Here is a 16,398-nt window from a genome sequence, read left to right as displayed (position 1 = left end):
CACCTAGGACAACCTTCAGCCCCACCCCAAGTGCAGAGGCGAAGTGTACGAGCGGCCGGACGCGGAGGGTCCCAGAGGGCGGTGTCAAAGGGCTCAGGAAGCGGGGACAACGCTCGAGACGGTTGTCAGTGGCCACCCTGGGGTAGGTGAGGGGTCCATCGAAGGAGGAGGCTGTGGGGCGCCAGGGGATCCCTAAGGGCCAGCTGCGGGAAGCCGAGAGGGGGGGCTCTCCCTCAGATTCATGGGTGCAGGGTAAAGTGTGTCCAGGCTCGCAGGTATGGGCAGCGGCTGTCCTCACCGAGAGGCCACAGAGGAGGAGGGAGCAGAGCGGATTCTGCAGGGGGGGGGGGGGGGCAGGGGGAGAGCGGCCGGCGCCGCTTAGGGAGGTCAGGCCGGGAGCAGGAGCCAGGTGTGCCGCACAGCGCAATTCGATAGGCTCAGGTGCGCGCGAAAGGGGCGGGGGTGACTGACGGCTGGAGGGCGTCGCATCAGGTGCATTGACCTTGGGCGCAGAGTGGGGCGGGCAAGGCCTGAGGCTGGTAAGGAGACCCTGAGCCAAGCGGGGGCTCGGAGGGCTGTGGGCACCCATAAAGGGAATGTGCTAGCCATCCGGAAAGTCGACAACCCCCGGAATCGCCTCTTGTGGAGCGGGTGACCGACGATGCAAGGCGCGCCCCCTAGCGGATATCTCCTCCTGGCAGCGAAGACTAGGGTTTGGTTGGGGCGTGGGGAGGAAGGGAGAGGGGTCTCATTGGCCGGAACACTGGCACTGGGGGCGAGGGTAGATCCCAGGATCAGGTAGGGGCATCTTCGGCCCGCTGTCATCACAGTAAGGGCTTCGTTGACTCCTCACCTCTTTCTCCAAATCTCCAGCCTGGGTCCGCCAGCCTTTGGAAACCCAGGGGCATCAAGCGCAGAGCTCGTGAGAATCCTGGAGAAGGAAGGGTCCAGTCTGGCTGGCTTCACTGTGTCACGGACTCCCAGCCCAGTCTATTATCCCATCCCCCCTGGGGTAAAGGGCTTTTTTTTTTTTTTGGAAGGTTTTGTCAGGGTCTGGATGCAACCAGTTTTAAACAATTTTTTTTTTCCTGCTGAGCAAACATCTGTACTCTGGGTCTTGCTTCCTTTACTCTGTCTTCTTACCTTTCAAATATTTGCCATCTAAAAAAATAAAATAACTTGATTTAAGATCTGTTGCTTCTACCATATTTTCTGGCCTATGTCTTATAAATACCTAACAAAAACCCCACAATATTTAAAATTAGTATGTGATACTGCATACTTGCAAAATACTTGTAACATGTATGAAAGCAGCAAGTCCTCTAAGCTGAAGGGTACCACATCCATCTAAAAGCCACAAGTTTTGGGGCGCCTGGGTGGCTTAGCCGGTTAAGCGTCCGACTTTCGCTTAGGTCATGATCTCACGGTTCGTGGGTTCGAGCCCTGCATCGGGCTCTGTGCTGACTGCCAGCTCAGAGCCTGGAGCCTGTTTCAGTCTGTGACTCCCTCTCTCTCTGACCTTCCCCTGCTCACGCTGTCTCTCTCTCTCTCTCTCTCTCTCTCTCCTAGAAATAAATAAAAAACATTAAAAAAAAATAAAAGCGACAAGTTTTCAGTATATCATCAGGCCTCTCCGTCTGCATTCATCTTCTAACTGTGCAAGCTGGGATTCCCAGACAATGGCATATGGAATTGTTATTTATAGGCACCCTTGAATTGATCCTGATTTTAAAGGACCTTCCCCTAAGGTGCCACCATTAAGAATTATGCAGATGGGGGCGCCTGGGTGGCTTAGTCGGTTAAGCGTCCGACTTTCGCTTAGGTCATGTACTCGCGGTTCGTGGGTTCGAGCCCCGCGTCGGGCTCTGTGCTGACTGCCAGCTCAGAGCCTGGAGCCTGTTTCAGTCTGTGACTCCCTCTCTCTCTGACCCTCCCCTGCTCACGCTCTCTCTCTCTCCTAGAAATAAATAAAACATTAAAAAAAAAAGAATTATGCAGATGGGGCACCTGGCTGGCTCAGTTGGTAGAGCATGTAACTCTAGATTTCAGAGTCTTGAGTTTGCACTCCATATTGGATGTGGAGCTCAAAAAAAAAAAAAAAGTTATGTGGATTACTGTAGAGTCTGGGTAGTTAACCTTTATCTAGTTAAGGAAATTCCTTTCTATTCCTAATTTGCTAACAGTTCTGACTGTGAATGGATATTGAATGACATTGTTTTCTCTGTATCCACTACAAGGACAGTTTGGTTTTTCTGCTTTATTCTGTTTATATGGTGAACTACATTTTTAGGTGTCTTAATATTAATTAAACTGTTCCTAGAAAAAAACCCATCCTGCTTCTTTTTAATTGACATATAATTCATACACAAATTTTTAAAAATGTTTTTTATTTCTGAGAGAGAGAGAGACAGCGTGAGCAGGGGAGGGTCAGAGAGAAAGAGGGAGACACAGAATCCGAAACAGGCTCCAGGCTCTGAGCTGGCTGTCAGCACAGAGCGCGACGCAGGGCTCAAACCCACGAACCATGAGATCATGACTTGAGCAGAAATCGGACACTTAACTGAGCCACCCAGGCGCCCCAATTCACACACACATTTTATGTGCAAATAAGATGCACAAATCTTCAGGGTACAGATCAATGAATTTGTATATACTTGTGTGTCCATGTAACTACTATTCAGATCAAGATGTAGAACTTTTCCATCATCTCAGAAATTTCCATTATGCCCTTTCCCAATCAATATCTCCCCGCAGAAGTAACCTCTATTGTTACTTCTATCATCATAGATTAGTTTATTCTTGAAACCATACGGAACAAAATCATACAAAATGTGCGGTAGTGTCTGAATTCTTTTAAGGTTGCAGCTGTGAGATTCCATGTTGTTGCATCTATCAAGTTTGCTCTCCTTTATTAGTGTGTACTACCCTAGTGTATGGGAAGCGACTATTTCTCTACTCTTCTGTTGAAGGACATTTGACTTGTTTCCAAGTTTTGACTATGAATAGAACTTGTATAAATATTCTTGTACAAGTCTTTGGGTAGATAGAGGCACTCATTTCTTTTGAAGTGAAATTGTTGGATTACAGAGTATGGAAATGTTTAACTTTGGTAAATGCTGCCCAGTAATTTTCGAAGTGATTTATACCAAGCAGTGATTCCACTGCTTTTTTCAGCCTATCCACCTAATTCATTGTTTAGGGTGTCTGCTCTCTCCTGGTCATGAGATATGGTATTTACATTTGTTTCTCATTTTCATTTTTGCCTGGGTAATTTCTGAGAGGAGGAGGAAACACTACCTTTACTCTATCACCTTCAAATTGTACGGCTCTCTCTCTCTTTTTTTTTTTTTTTTTTTTACAAATAGTTTATTGTCAAGTTGGTTTCCATATAACACCCAGTGCTCATCCCCACTAGTGCCCCTCTCGGTGCCCCCCCACCCACATCCATCAGTCCTCAGTTTTTGTCAGCATTCAAGAGTCTCTCATGGTTTGCCTCTACCCCTTTCCCCCACTATTTCCCCCCTTCTTCTCCCCCATGGTCCTCCGTTAAGTTCCTCCTAATCCTCCTATAAGTGCAAACATATGATATTTGTCCTTCTCTGCCTTACAACTCTTTCTTTTTTAAAGCCAATAATGCAAGGGTAGTTTAACACTAAAACACACACACACACACATGTAATTCACCATGTTATTAAACTAAAAATTAAAAAACATGTGATCATTTCAACAGGTGCAGAAAAGGCATTTCACAAAATCCAACATTCATTCCTAATTAAAAACAAAACAAAACTCTCAGCAACCTAGGAATAGAAGGAAACATTCTCAACTGTATAGAAGGCATCTATAAAAAATAGGGATGCCTGGCTGGCTCAGTCAGTGGAGCATGCAACTCTTGATCTGGGAGTCATGAGTCTGAGCCCCACACTGGGTGTAGAGATTACTTAAAACAAAATCTTAAAAAAGAGAAATTTATAGCTAATCTCACAACCTGTGAAAAAACAATAATTTTCCCTTAAGATCAGGAAAAAGATAAGTATGTCTGTTTTCACCATTTCTATTCCTAGCCAATGCAATAAGGCAAGAAATAGAAATAAAAAGCATACTGATTGGAAAGCAAGAAGTGAAACTATCTTTATTCGCAGACAACAGATTGCTTATGTAGAGAATCTGACCGAATCTTTTGTTTTAAAATATAATTTATGGTCAAGTTAGCTAACATACAGTGTTTACAGTGCGCTCTTGGCTTCAGGAGTAAATTCTCATGATTCATTGCTTACAACACCCATTGCTCATCCCAAGTGCCCTCCTCAAAGCCCATCACCCATTTTCCCCTCTCCCCCACACTCCCAATAAACGCTGTTTGTTCCCTGTATTTAAGAGTCTCCTATGGTTTGCTTCCCTCTCTACTTGAAACTACTTTTTTCCCCTTCCCTTGCCCCATGGTCATAAGTTCCACATGTGAGTGAAAATTTATGGTATCTATCTTTCTCTGCCTGACTTATTTCATTTAGCATAATACCCTCCCTGTTCCATCCATGTTGTTGCAAATGGCAAGATTTTATTCTTTCTCATTGCCAAATAGTATTCCATTGTATATATAAACCACATCTTCTTTATCCATTCATCAGTTGGATCAATTTGGGCTCTTTCCATACTTTGGCTATTGTTGAGAGTGCTGCTATAAACATTGGGGTACATGTGCCCCTATGAATCAGCACTCCTGTATCCCTTGGATAAATTCCTAGTAGTGCTACTAAGGTAATTCTATTTTTAATTTTTTTGAGGAACCTCCATATTGTTTTCCAGAGCGGCTACACCAGTTTGCATTTCCAACAGTGCAAAAGGATTCCTGTTTCTCTACATCCTTGCCAACATCTGTTGTTTCCTGAGTTGTTAATTTTAGCCACTATGACCAATGTGAGATGGTATCTCAATGTGGTTTTGATTTGTATTTCCCTGATGATGAGAGATGTTGAGCATCTTTTCATGTGTCTGTTGGCCATCTGGATGTCATTTTTGGAAAAGTGTCTATTCATGTCCTCTGCCCATTTCTTCACTGGAGAATCCAACTGAATTTATAAAAAAGCTACTAGAGGGGTGCATGGGTGGCTTAGGTGGTTAAATATCTGACTTTTGATTTCTACTTAGGTCATGATCTCACGGTTCATGAGTGTGAGCCTCAAGTTAGGCTCCATGTGGGGGGCCTTCTTGGGATTCTCTCTCTGTTGGTGCACACATGTGCACATGCAAATACACACACACTCTCTCAAAATAAATAAATACACTTAAAAAGAAAAGCTACTAGAACTAATAACTAGAACCAATTTAGCAAAGTAACTAACATGGTCACCATTATGACACAAGATCCATACAGAAAAACCAATTGTATTTCTCTGTAGCAGCAATGAATGATCAGAAACAGAAACTTAAAAAGCAGCCTCATTTAAAACTTAAAGAAAGCACTTAGAAGTAAATCTGACAAAAGACGTCAAATATCTGTACAATGATAATTCCAAGATGCTGCTGAGAGAACTTTTTTTTAATGTTTATTTTTGAGAGAGAGAGAGAGAGAGAGAGAGAGAGAGAGAGAGAATCGCAAGCAGCCTCCCCACTGTCAGTGCAGAGCCCTGCTCAGAGCTTGAACTGAAAGACCACGAGAGCATGATCTGAGAAGAAATCAAGAGTCAGACACTTAACTGACTGAGCCAGCCAGGTGCCCTGAAATAAGCTAATTTTAAAGCTCATACAGAAATCTAAAGGATCTAGAATAGCCAAAATAACTTTGATAAAGAAGAACAAAGAGAACAAACACTACCTGATTTCCAGACTTATCATGAAGCTGTAATAATCAAGAGAGAATGGTATTGTCATAAAGGCAAACAGATCAATGGAACAGAGTATGGAGTCCAGAAAGAGATCTATAAATATATGTACAACTGATTTTCGACAAAGGTGCAGCAAAGAGAATTTAGTGGAGAAATGATAATCGCCTTCAACAATAGTACTGGAATCATTGGATATTCATATGCAGACAAATTTAGTCACCTTGCACTATACACAAAAATTAATTCAAAATAGAACACAGGGGGTGCCTGGGTAGCTCAGTCAGTTAAGCGTCCAACTCTTGATCTTGGCCCAGGTCATGTCCTCACGGTTCACAAGTTCAGCCCCTTATCAGGCTCTGTGCTGATGGCTGGAAGCCTCCTTGGGATTCTGTCTCTCCTTCTCTCTGCCCCTCCCCTGCTTGTGCACTCTCTCTCTTTCTCAAAATAAAAAGAAACTTAAAAAATTAAAAAAAAAATAGATTACAGACCTACATTTAAAACTTCAAACGTTCTAGAAGAAAACATACAGGAGAGCAGTTGTGACCTTGAGTTAGGCAAAGATTTTTTTTAGATATGTCACCAAAAGTATAAACCCAAAATAAACTGCCCCGATCAAAATTTAAATGGTCTCTTCTTCAAAACACACTGCTACGAAAAAGACAAGCTACAGAAGGAAAAAGTATTGGTAAATCACACATCTGATAAAGGACTTGAATCTCAGAATAAAGAGTTTTCAAAGCCTGATAAGTTTAAAAAAAAAAAGAGGGGGGGTGATGGGGGGAGCGGAGGAACTATTTGAACAGAAACTTTACCAAAGAAGATAAACAGATTGCCAGTGGACACGAAGATTCTCGACTTCATTAGCCATTATGGAAATGCAAATTAAAACCACACTACCCATGTATTGTAATACATAATGTTAGGAAGACTAGTACCAAGAGTTGGTGAATATGTGAAGGAACTATATCTCTCACACATTGCTAGTGTGAATATAAAATGGGACATCCACTAAGGGAGAATTTTTGTCGGTTTCTTAAAAGTTAAACATACAGGGCGCCTGGGTGGCTCAGTTAAGCGTCGAACTCTCAATTCTGGCTCAGGTCACAATCTCATGGTTCATGAGTTTGAGCCCCACGTCAGGCTCTGCACTCTCAGCACAGAGCCTGCTTGGGATTCTCTCTCTGCCCCTCCACTGCTAGTGTGCTCTCTCTCTCTGTCTCAAAATAAATAAAAAATAAACATTAAGAAAAAAGAAAATATATTGATAAAAATAAATAAAAGTTAAATATACGTCTACCATATGATCCATTCATTTCATTTGAGGTATCAGAAATGAAAACATATGTCCATTGGGGACCGTGGATGGTTCAGTCAGTTGAATATTTGACTCCTGGTTTCAGCTCAGGTCATGATCTCATGGTTTGTGGGTTCAAGCCCCATGTGGGGCTCTGCACTGACAGCACGGAGCCTGCTTGGGATTCTCTTTCGCTCTCTCTCTGCCTCATCCCTGCTCACATACCTCTAAAAATAAAGTTTAAAAAAATTTTGGGGCGCCTGGGTGGCTTAGTCGGTTAAGCGTCCGACTTTCGCTTAGGTCATGATCTCACAGTTCGTGGGTTCGAGCCCCGCGTCGGGCTCTGTGCTGACTGCTAGCTCAGAGCCTGGAGCCTGTTTCAGTCTGTGACTCCCTCTCTCTCTGACCCTCCCCTGCTCACGCTGTCTCTCTCTATCCTAGAAATAAATAAAAATATTAAAAAAAAAAATTTAAAGAAATGAAAACATATGTCTAAGGATTTGTACATAAATGTTCACAGCAGCTTTATTTGCAATAATCAATAACTAAAAATATCTCAAACGTCCACCAACAGGTGAATGGGTAAACATTGGTATAGCCATACAATAGACTACTACTCAGCTGTAAAAAAAGAACTACCGATACACATAACATGAATTTACATGTTTTTCCTTTTATCCCACTAATTAGGCTGAGTGAAAGCCAGATTAGAGGGGCACCTAGTTAGCCCAGTGGATTGTGTCCAACTCTTGGTTTCGGCTCAGGTCACTATCTTACGTTTCATGAGACTGAGCCCTGCATAGGGCTTTACGCTGACAGTTTGGAGCCTGCTTGGGATTCTCTCTCTCCCTTTCTCTGCTCCTTCCCCACTTACGTACACATGCCTGCTTTCTCTCTCTCAAACTTAGAAAAAGAAAAAAGGAAGCCAGAGTTATTAAAAAGAGTGCCTATTTAATGGATCCATTTATGTAAAATACTGGGAAATGCAAACTGATCTATAGTGACAGAAAGCAGATCAGTATCAATGGTTCCTTGGTGTTGAAAGGAGGGAGATACGAGGTTGTGGGGGGAGAAAGAAGGAAGCGTTCATAAAGAGGCAAGATACATTTCATTCTTGATTGTGCTGACGATTTCAGGAATGCATGTCAAAATTTGTCAAATTACACATTTTAAATATACGCAGTTTATTGTCAGTTACATCTCAATAAAGCAGGCGTTTTTTAAAGCATAGGTCCATTTTCATGCAATGAGAAAGAGTCTCTTTCACCAGTGTACATGGTAGAGGTACTTAAACACTAAGATGAACTCAACACACAATCTATGCAAGGATATATGTGATGGAAGGCAAGTTATCTGCTTTTGTTGGGAAAATTCCAGTTTGGTTAAAATGCTTTGAAAAAAAATGCACTGATTTTCTTTTCTCAAAACATTTATTTTCCTTCAAAAATAAAGACTGGCATCACAGCTGACGTGCTGATGCATGTTTTACTCCATTCAGAAATATTTTGGTATGGAAAGGGAAGGATATTGGAACCATTCTTTAAAAGCCAAGATTCCACAAACGAGAGGGAGTCTATGTAAGATGGTCTACTAAATATGAATGGGTTTTCAGACAATGAAGTTTGAGTTCTGCCATGCTTAAGTAGCTAATAGCGTGCCTACATACTGGAGAAATGTTAGATATTCATCATTTTTACATCTCAGAGGTCAAGAAACAATTTAAATGTATGTAATGATGTGTGTGTGGGTATTTTTTTAAGTTTCTCGTTTCCCAGTCAGAAGTGAAGAAAATCTATACCAGAGAAGCAGCTTATGTGACCAACTGAAAATAAAACAGTTCATCTCCCTTATACTCTTGTGATAGATTTCAAGTCTATGTTAGAAGGTGAAGGAAAGGTTAGGATGCCTAACCGTTGGCAATGGGGTACGCAGCCAGATGGGGTGATTAGACATGCAGAGGTAGAATATGAAGTACATTGAATAGTCTCAAGGTTGCTTACAGAGAGTTCCAGAATTGGAATGGGGTTTGAAGGGAGTGGAAAAGCCGAAGGAAGGATTGACAGGGGATGTGACAAGTTTTTAGAGAATAGGATGGCAAGCAACAGAGAGGGCCAGGGGAGGGTGAGGCTGGGTAACTCATATTACTTTCTTCTGTCAATCAGTCCAGGTGGACAGTTTTCTCCAGCAACACTAAGAAGTTCCAGAATCAGAGGTGCAAAAATGTCCAGAGGAAAGGGTTTTGTGGAAAGGCAGAAAACGGTGGGCAAACCAGGTGCAGGTCTGCTCCAAGAATGGGTATTTATTAAGAAAAATAAAAGTTTTTTGAAAAAAAAATCCAATATCTTATCTCCCTAACAAAGGCTGTCATTTTAGTAGGTTCTCTTCCACCTTTCATCTATACCAAAGAAAAACAAGCTTATTCGTATCTTTCAATCCTCAACTGCCCGGTCACGGTTGCTCTCTAACTCACATTGTCTTAGGATTCCCCACCACCAGAGGGTTAACTTAATAGCTTCCTTTCTTTTGCACTTAGTTGATTGCTATCAACGATCAACTCTTTTCTAGTCTGCTATCTCACCTCCTTGTGTGTGAGATATGATATCCTTTGTCAAGATAAAATTTTAATAAGTGTGGGAACTCAATATAAGAAATCTGTGTCTCTCTGTTCCATCCAATTCTACTTCAAGAGGATTCGGTGGGCCTCCATCACCTTATTGTCCTGACTCACAACACCGATCAACCTACTGTCATGCACCCTCCCTCAGGCCCATGACACCCACCCATGTCACCATATGGCCCACACTCCATCCTTGAAACTCAGTAGAGTCACAAACTAGGGTCAACACCACTTGAAAGCTGAAACCCTGTACTCTTTAACTTACTTGCAGAGTTTAGCACAGCCTCTAACCCCCCACCTCGGAATTCTCCTTCAGCTCCTCAAGTGCCACCTCCCCGCAAAGAAGTTGGTCTGTGTTTCATTGCACGTTATGTGTATGACGTAATGGAATTCTAATCAGCCTTCCACTTGAGTCTGGAAGCTTCTCATTTGACAGTCCCAACCACTTAATGAGTGTCCACCCTGTGCCAAGAATTGTGCAGATAACTAAGGTATGTGTATGTGCTCTGAAATAAACGAATGCTGAATGCATTGAAACTGGGAAATATGGGTAAAAACTAGCCAGATTGAAAATTCCTAATAAAATACTGACAATTTCAACTCAGCCCTTTTTACTTTCCAATCCCAAAGAGCAGCTGAGAACAGGGTACCTTTCCAGGATCCTTAAGCACACCTGTGTTCTGGTAAGGGTGGAAATGAGTGTGTGATAGCAGAAAGAACACATTCAATGATTTTTAAGTTGTATGAGGTGAAACGTCTAAGGTTGGAGAGGATCCAGAGGCGGTTCCCCAACTCTTGAGATCATGGCTCGGGAGACCCATTCCCTCACACAGGAAGATGCCACTCTGTTCTTCCACGCCTTTATTAGTGACAGCAATGGACAAGAACAATGCCAGGCATACCAGACACCCTGACCCAGCACTGGGGATGGCCAAGCAGGCCCTGCAGGGCCGTTGGCGCATCCAGCCCCAGCCCAAGATCCAGTCTACCCAGGCCATGTCCCCGAATGGGCAGGAGGCTGTCTGTCCAGTTTGTTTGTGTGGATCAGTCTGTCTGAGTGTCTCAGCCGCTGCCTGCAGGGCCCCCCCATCCTCGGCACATGGTAGGGGCTGCTGGGAACACAGCGTGGCATCCCCCGGTGGACCACTGGGCCCCGGTGCTGACCGTGGGGGCCAGGGCCAGGGACTGGAGGTGGCAGGGGGCCAGGCACAAAGTTCACTCCAGGGCCACATCCTACAAAAGAACCAGTCATGATCAGAGTGGGCTTTTGGCCAGGGTTGAGCCCAGCTCTGCCTTCGGGCAGCTCTGGTCCTTCAGAGTGAGCTTCTCGAGGCTTCCATTTCCCCATCTGCAAAATGGCAATACCGCTTCCCTTACCTCCAAACCAGCAAATTGTGACAATCAATGAGTTGAATAACAAGTCTACATATGCTGTTCTAGACCGAGCAGTGACTGAACCCAGTCCTGGGGGCACAAGGAACTACCCATCTCCTTAGTCCACCTGGGCACAGAGGCTAGGCTGGGAAAGGTGCATGGGGAAGCTGGGAGAGGTGTGAGGGGAGGCTGCGGAGGCACCTACCTACGTGGGGTGACATCGAGAAGTCTTCTGTTGAATTATAATTGAAGAATTCATGGGGTGGGAAGGGCTGGCCTGGGAAAAAGGGGATGTCCTGGGGCAGGGGTGGAAACAGGGGAGGCGGCGAGGGCTGAGGAATGGGGTAGGGGAAAGGTACGGGAGGGGGCAGAGGAGAAGGCTGGGGTGGGGGCAAGGCCAGCTGCTCCCCGAAGTCTGGGGGCTGCCCATGGCTCCCCTGGAACGGATGATCCGGCTCTGGCCAGTCCTCAATCCACGGGTCTAGGAATGGGATGGTTGGTTGTTTTAGGCCTGAGAGCCAGTCCGCCCGGAATTCTGGTTGTCCACACTTCTCTTCCCTCCTCTGGGAAAACAGGGCCACCAGGCGGGAGCACCCTCTGCTTCCTACTCGGTCTTCCTCATTCCCTCTCATTTCAGGCCAAGTCCAGGGTACAGCCCTTCCTCCTTACTTTTCTCAATGTCATGGATCTGCCTTCGCTCTGACCTCATGCTCCTCTCTAGAGCCTTCTTCCTTTGCGCGCCCAGCTCCTGTATCTGTAAGCTTTTTCCTCTCCCAGCTCCTCCCCCACAGAGCAATAAATGAGCTTAAGAGGTCTTCTTTCTGGACAACATGAGCTCCTATCATTCTCCTCTCCCAGAAGTCCCGTGCCTTCCAAACATCTAAAAGGAGTATTCTGCCCAGTTTCTATCCCTTCATCAATTGCTTCTGCCTCTTACCCCGACTTCACACCTTCAGCACTTTTCTGACTACAAGTAACCACTTCCTCTTTCCTGACAGTCACGTGACACAGCCAATAGACTCTGTCCTCCCTCAAAGTGCCTCTGCCCTCGTTTCCTTTGTTTCCTCCAGCAGCCCCTCTTCGCTTCCACAGCATGGCCCTGGTTCTGCTCTCTCTTTCACAGTCCACACTCATGCCCTCAGCTGGGCCCCGCTGACTCCAACCTACCGCACATTTCACAGCACCTCAGAGGTCTGCGCGCACCAGATTTGCCACCAGTCACATCCTCCCACCCAATTCTTCCTTTTCACGTTTCTATTTCTGGAGCTCCAAACTGCGTTCAGAAGACCTGAGCCACCACAAACTAGCTTTACAACCTTTAAAGCATCCCTCTCTTTGCTGGAGATTAGTTCTTCTCATCTAAAAATCAAGGAAACTGAACCGTTATATAATCAAATTCCAAATTCACCTCCCTAGTGCTCCAACTCCTAGCTACCAAGTCCTAGAAGTTCACCTCTGTGACATTCCTGGTGGCTCTCTGGCCTCACACTTCTAATGCTACTACAGACAGACTTCTCATCAGACTTGTGCCCCCAACTCAACAAAGAAACTACACAATTCTGTAGGTGCTACGTACACGACAATCGTGCTAGACATTGGGGCCAAAAGGGATGGGCTGGCAACATGGTAGGAACCTTGCTCTTTGAGGACATGATCCGGGACATGATCCGGGGGAAAGTAGACATGGCAACAGTCACCATGCCCCCTTGGAAGAGCGGGCAGGAACTGAGAGGCTGGTGGCACCCACCAAAGGGCTTCTCTGCTTCTGCCACACTGCATGACGACTCTTCCTCCGCTTCTGTTTTTCCACCCCCCACCCCCATTACTAGCTAGAAATGCCTCCATTGTTTTCCTATTCCTCTGTAGGACAGGGATCTTCTGACATGCTACCTTACACGCTCAAAGCTTGTATAAACTCACTCACGTACACAGAGACGTCTACGTGCTAGCCCATACAGAACCAGAACTTAGATCAGGATGTCGCTCCTGTGATTCACTCTCCCCAGGGGGTGAGGAAGGAGCACTCAGGGGCCACAACAGTCCTTCGAGGGGTCTCTGCTCCCCCTGAGGACCTGTGTCCTGTTCTGTTTCTGAGCCCTGTGCTCTAAGAATCCCCTCTGCATCACTATCCATCCCCTGTGGTAGGCTCACCAGAAGGACAGTCACGCTTGGGCAGCTCCACGCCCCAGGCGTCGGCCACGTGGGTCAGAAGCAAGTGTGAGAGGTGGCGGTGGGCATGCTGGTCCCAATGGACACCGTCTCGGTGACGGTGCTGTACTGCATGCCGGAAATGAAAGTGGAGATCCAGGACATCAAAGCAGTGGTCCCCGGCCAGCGTTGCACTGTAGAAGTTCCCTTCAACCACATCCCGCCGCAGAGAGCCTGCCAGGGGCTGGAGCTGAGTAAGAAAGCGCAGCATCTAAGAGCCACACAATGAAGCAGGGTCGGGAGGGATGGCCCTCTATCTACCAGTTGGCTGTCTCCTCCCCCACCACCTGAAGGGCCCCTGTTACTTGCCTCTGGCAGAAGGAAACCCCCAGTGACGCGCTCCCCCAAGGGCATTGCCATGTTCCAAACGAGCAGGCAAGAGTCTGGCAACACCTGGTCCATGCGCACGAACACTCGCTCCAGGTTCTCTCGGTAACTCTCCATCGAGCAGCGGCCATACCTGGTGGACAGCGCAAACAGGGTGGGCAAGGGCACTGAGTGGATAGCCTCTGAGCCACACCTTCACCCCCAATCCGTATTTCCCTCTCCCCCCTCCACATCCCCCCCACCCCGACCTGGAGAGGTCCCAGAGGCAGGAGTTGATGATCACCAGGTCCGGGGCAGGCCCATATGTCAGCTCCTCCAGGACGCCCTCGAGGTACTCGGAGTAAACGCGGGTGAGGAAGTAGAAGCGCACAAGGTGGTGGCCAGAACCCGAGCAGAACTGACGGACCTCCCGGTACTGTGTCCCGTTGTGCAGCTCGCCCAGCTGACCCCCAGCCACCAGTTGGTCCTGTTCAAAGCTCAGCTCTCCCTGCCCACCCCCACACCCAGCTGGTCAGAGTCATGCCAGGGAGGAAGACCCTGCCAGGCCAGGGTCTGTGCCCACCCACCACCGGCATGGCTGCCAAGCTTCCCTCACCTTGGCTTTCAGCTGAGCTGCTGTGAGCAGGGAGTCCCTCTGGAGCAAGAGCACTAGGTCCTTGTACACAGCCCGCTGGACTGCAGGGAGACAGAGATCCTGAGGCTAAGTCAGGCCTCACCCCACCCTGCTCCCCCCTAAGTCCAGGCCTTATCTTCCCAAGACTAGGGCTGCTGCCACTACCTCTGTGGAGTGTTAACAGAGATAGAAGAGGTAAGGTTAAAAAAATCCTGGTACTACCTCTGGCCACGCACCACCCTCAACTCAGTACACTGTGACCCAAGATCACCTGGCAGAAATAAGTGGGCCCAGGAGGCAGACAACACAATCCACTGCTCCCATAAAAGGAGTCCTGTGGGGGACTGTCCGTGTAAAAATTCGGAGCAAGGATGGGGTAAAAAATTTGACAGGTCTGGACACCTGTGGAAGGTGCATGGGAAAATAAAAGAAAACCTACTGGCCTGGAACAGACAGAAGGTCAGAAAAGAGATCTGGGAAGGAAACAGCTGGCCCAGTCATAGACTGAAGGCGCGGGCTAGGTAGTGTGATTTTAGAAGGGCACTCACTTGAGTCCCCCAAGATGACCACGAACTTGTTGTGTAGCAGCTGCTGGACTTCTGAGGCCTGGAAGTGGACCATGGCGCTTCGCAGCGGGAAGCGCGGCTCCTCGTTCTCCAGACAGAAGACCATGCCACNCCGACCGGAGTCTCCGGGCGGAGCCGGCGGCGCGCGTCCCCGTCACTGTGGGCGCTGGGGTCCGCCCCTCGCCAGCTCTCCCCCCAGCGTCTACCACTTAACGCACTGCAGCCTAATGCCCAAGGGGCCGGGCCTTCCCCAAATTCAGGAAGGAAACTGAGGCAAGCACGGCGGTCACAGAAGTAGAGCAGAGCCCAACGCTGAAGCCCAGATCTGTCAGCCTCCGGAAGGATGCTTCAGATCACGCTGAGGGAGGCGGCCTGCGGGTGACAGAGTGTTTAGTCTCCTGTGGGAAAGTGCTGCCAAAGGCCGACTACAGGGGCGCTCCGCGGGAGGGATCGTAAGGCGGGCGGCGTGACAGCAAACCGAGGGTGGGAGAAGGGGCAAGTCTTTTGTGAATCCAGGGGCAGCGCGAGTGAGGACCCCCAGCTAGCGAACTCTCTCCTGCGAGTCGTAGAGTCCTAAACTATTGATATGAAGTGTCAACCGATCACTTCATTACCCCGATAACAAGTTTTCAATGGCGCCCCTTCTTTATAGGTTAAAATACAAACTCCTTCCATTGGAACGTCTGTACTTCAGCCCCTATTTGTCTCCAGCTCCATTTGCCCAAGTCTCCTGTTCAGTTGCACAGAGTTGTAGGACCCCAAAACGCCGCCATGTTTCATTGCTCCCCATATTTGCACCAGCTTACAGTTCCTTCTGTTGGTACTGCCATTGCCCTCTTTATCTCACCGGAAAATTATTTGCTCATGTTTCAGGGCTTAGTTCAAGGTTTCTTTCGGAAACCTTTGCTGTTCCAGTCCCAATAGAGTCAGCTGGCTTTCTTGGGCCTCATTGGATCCGGTGTTACTTCTGTTATGAACGCAGAGTAGAGTAATGTTTACATGGGTTTCTTATGGTATAAACTAAGTTCCTTGAGGGCCAAGACTATGTTTATCTCTTTATGTCCAATGCACCTTTAGAACAATAGCTGCTCTGTAGTAGTTGTCCCCTAAAGTTTTAAGAATCCTTTATTGATTGCAACTAAAGGTCAGAAGATACTGCATTAGGGTGGTATTTCAGTACAAAGTACCCTGTTATGTTAGTGAAACTCTATACCCTTTTTATTCACATGTGAAAAGTTTTCAGTGCAATTTTTGATAACACAAAATGTTAGCCCTTAATGCTTCCAAGATGGACAAATGCTTTGTGGCAATTTTTAGAGCTCTGATGCATTTGTTGTTTATTTATAATTCTTATTTCTTATAAATATGCATACGCAATGTGAAAAAAATGCAGAAATTTAATTAAGAAACAGTCAAGTCAGTAGGAAGTAACAAGGATTTCTACTGTTTTGGGGTTTTTTTTTGTGGAGAAGGGATGTCATTTGACAGAAGTAGCTATATGACTTCCTGTTGACACATATAGCATACACTTTTAAAAACATGAACTTGTATTACTTCTGAGAATACATGTTGAA

General features: G+C 46.4%; 1 protein-coding gene across 1 annotated transcript; it reads right to left on the bottom strand.

Annotated features, from left to right (window-relative positions):
- Window positions 1–10,584: 10,584 nt before the first annotated feature.
- PCED1A (PC-esterase domain containing 1A) lies at window positions 10,585–14,935 on the bottom strand. The gene is made up of 7 exons (XM_077766979.1): window positions 14,807–14,935; window positions 14,241–14,320; window positions 13,894–14,132; window positions 13,628–13,778; window positions 13,262–13,508; window positions 11,316–11,591; window positions 10,585–10,969 (listed from the first exon to the last, which is right to left on the bottom strand). The coding sequence occupies exons 1-7, from the start codon at window positions 14,928–14,930 to the stop codon at window positions 10,722–10,724; spliced, it is 1,365 nt and encodes a 454-aa protein (XP_077623105.1). The 5' UTR covers window positions 14,931–14,935; the 3' UTR covers window positions 10,585–10,721.
- Between the last annotated feature and the right edge of the window lie 1,463 nt (window positions 14,936–16,398).

This window comes from Crocuta crocuta, unplaced genomic scaffold, assembly GCF_008692635.1.
Source record: "Crocuta crocuta isolate KB4526 unplaced genomic scaffold, BGI_CrCroc_1.0 scaffold15, whole genome shotgun sequence".
Classification (NCBI taxonomy): Eukaryota; Metazoa; Chordata; class Mammalia; order Carnivora; family Hyaenidae; genus Crocuta; species Crocuta crocuta.
The sequence above is the reverse complement of the archived record's forward strand: the minus strand, read 5'-3'. Positions and strand labels throughout refer to the sequence as shown.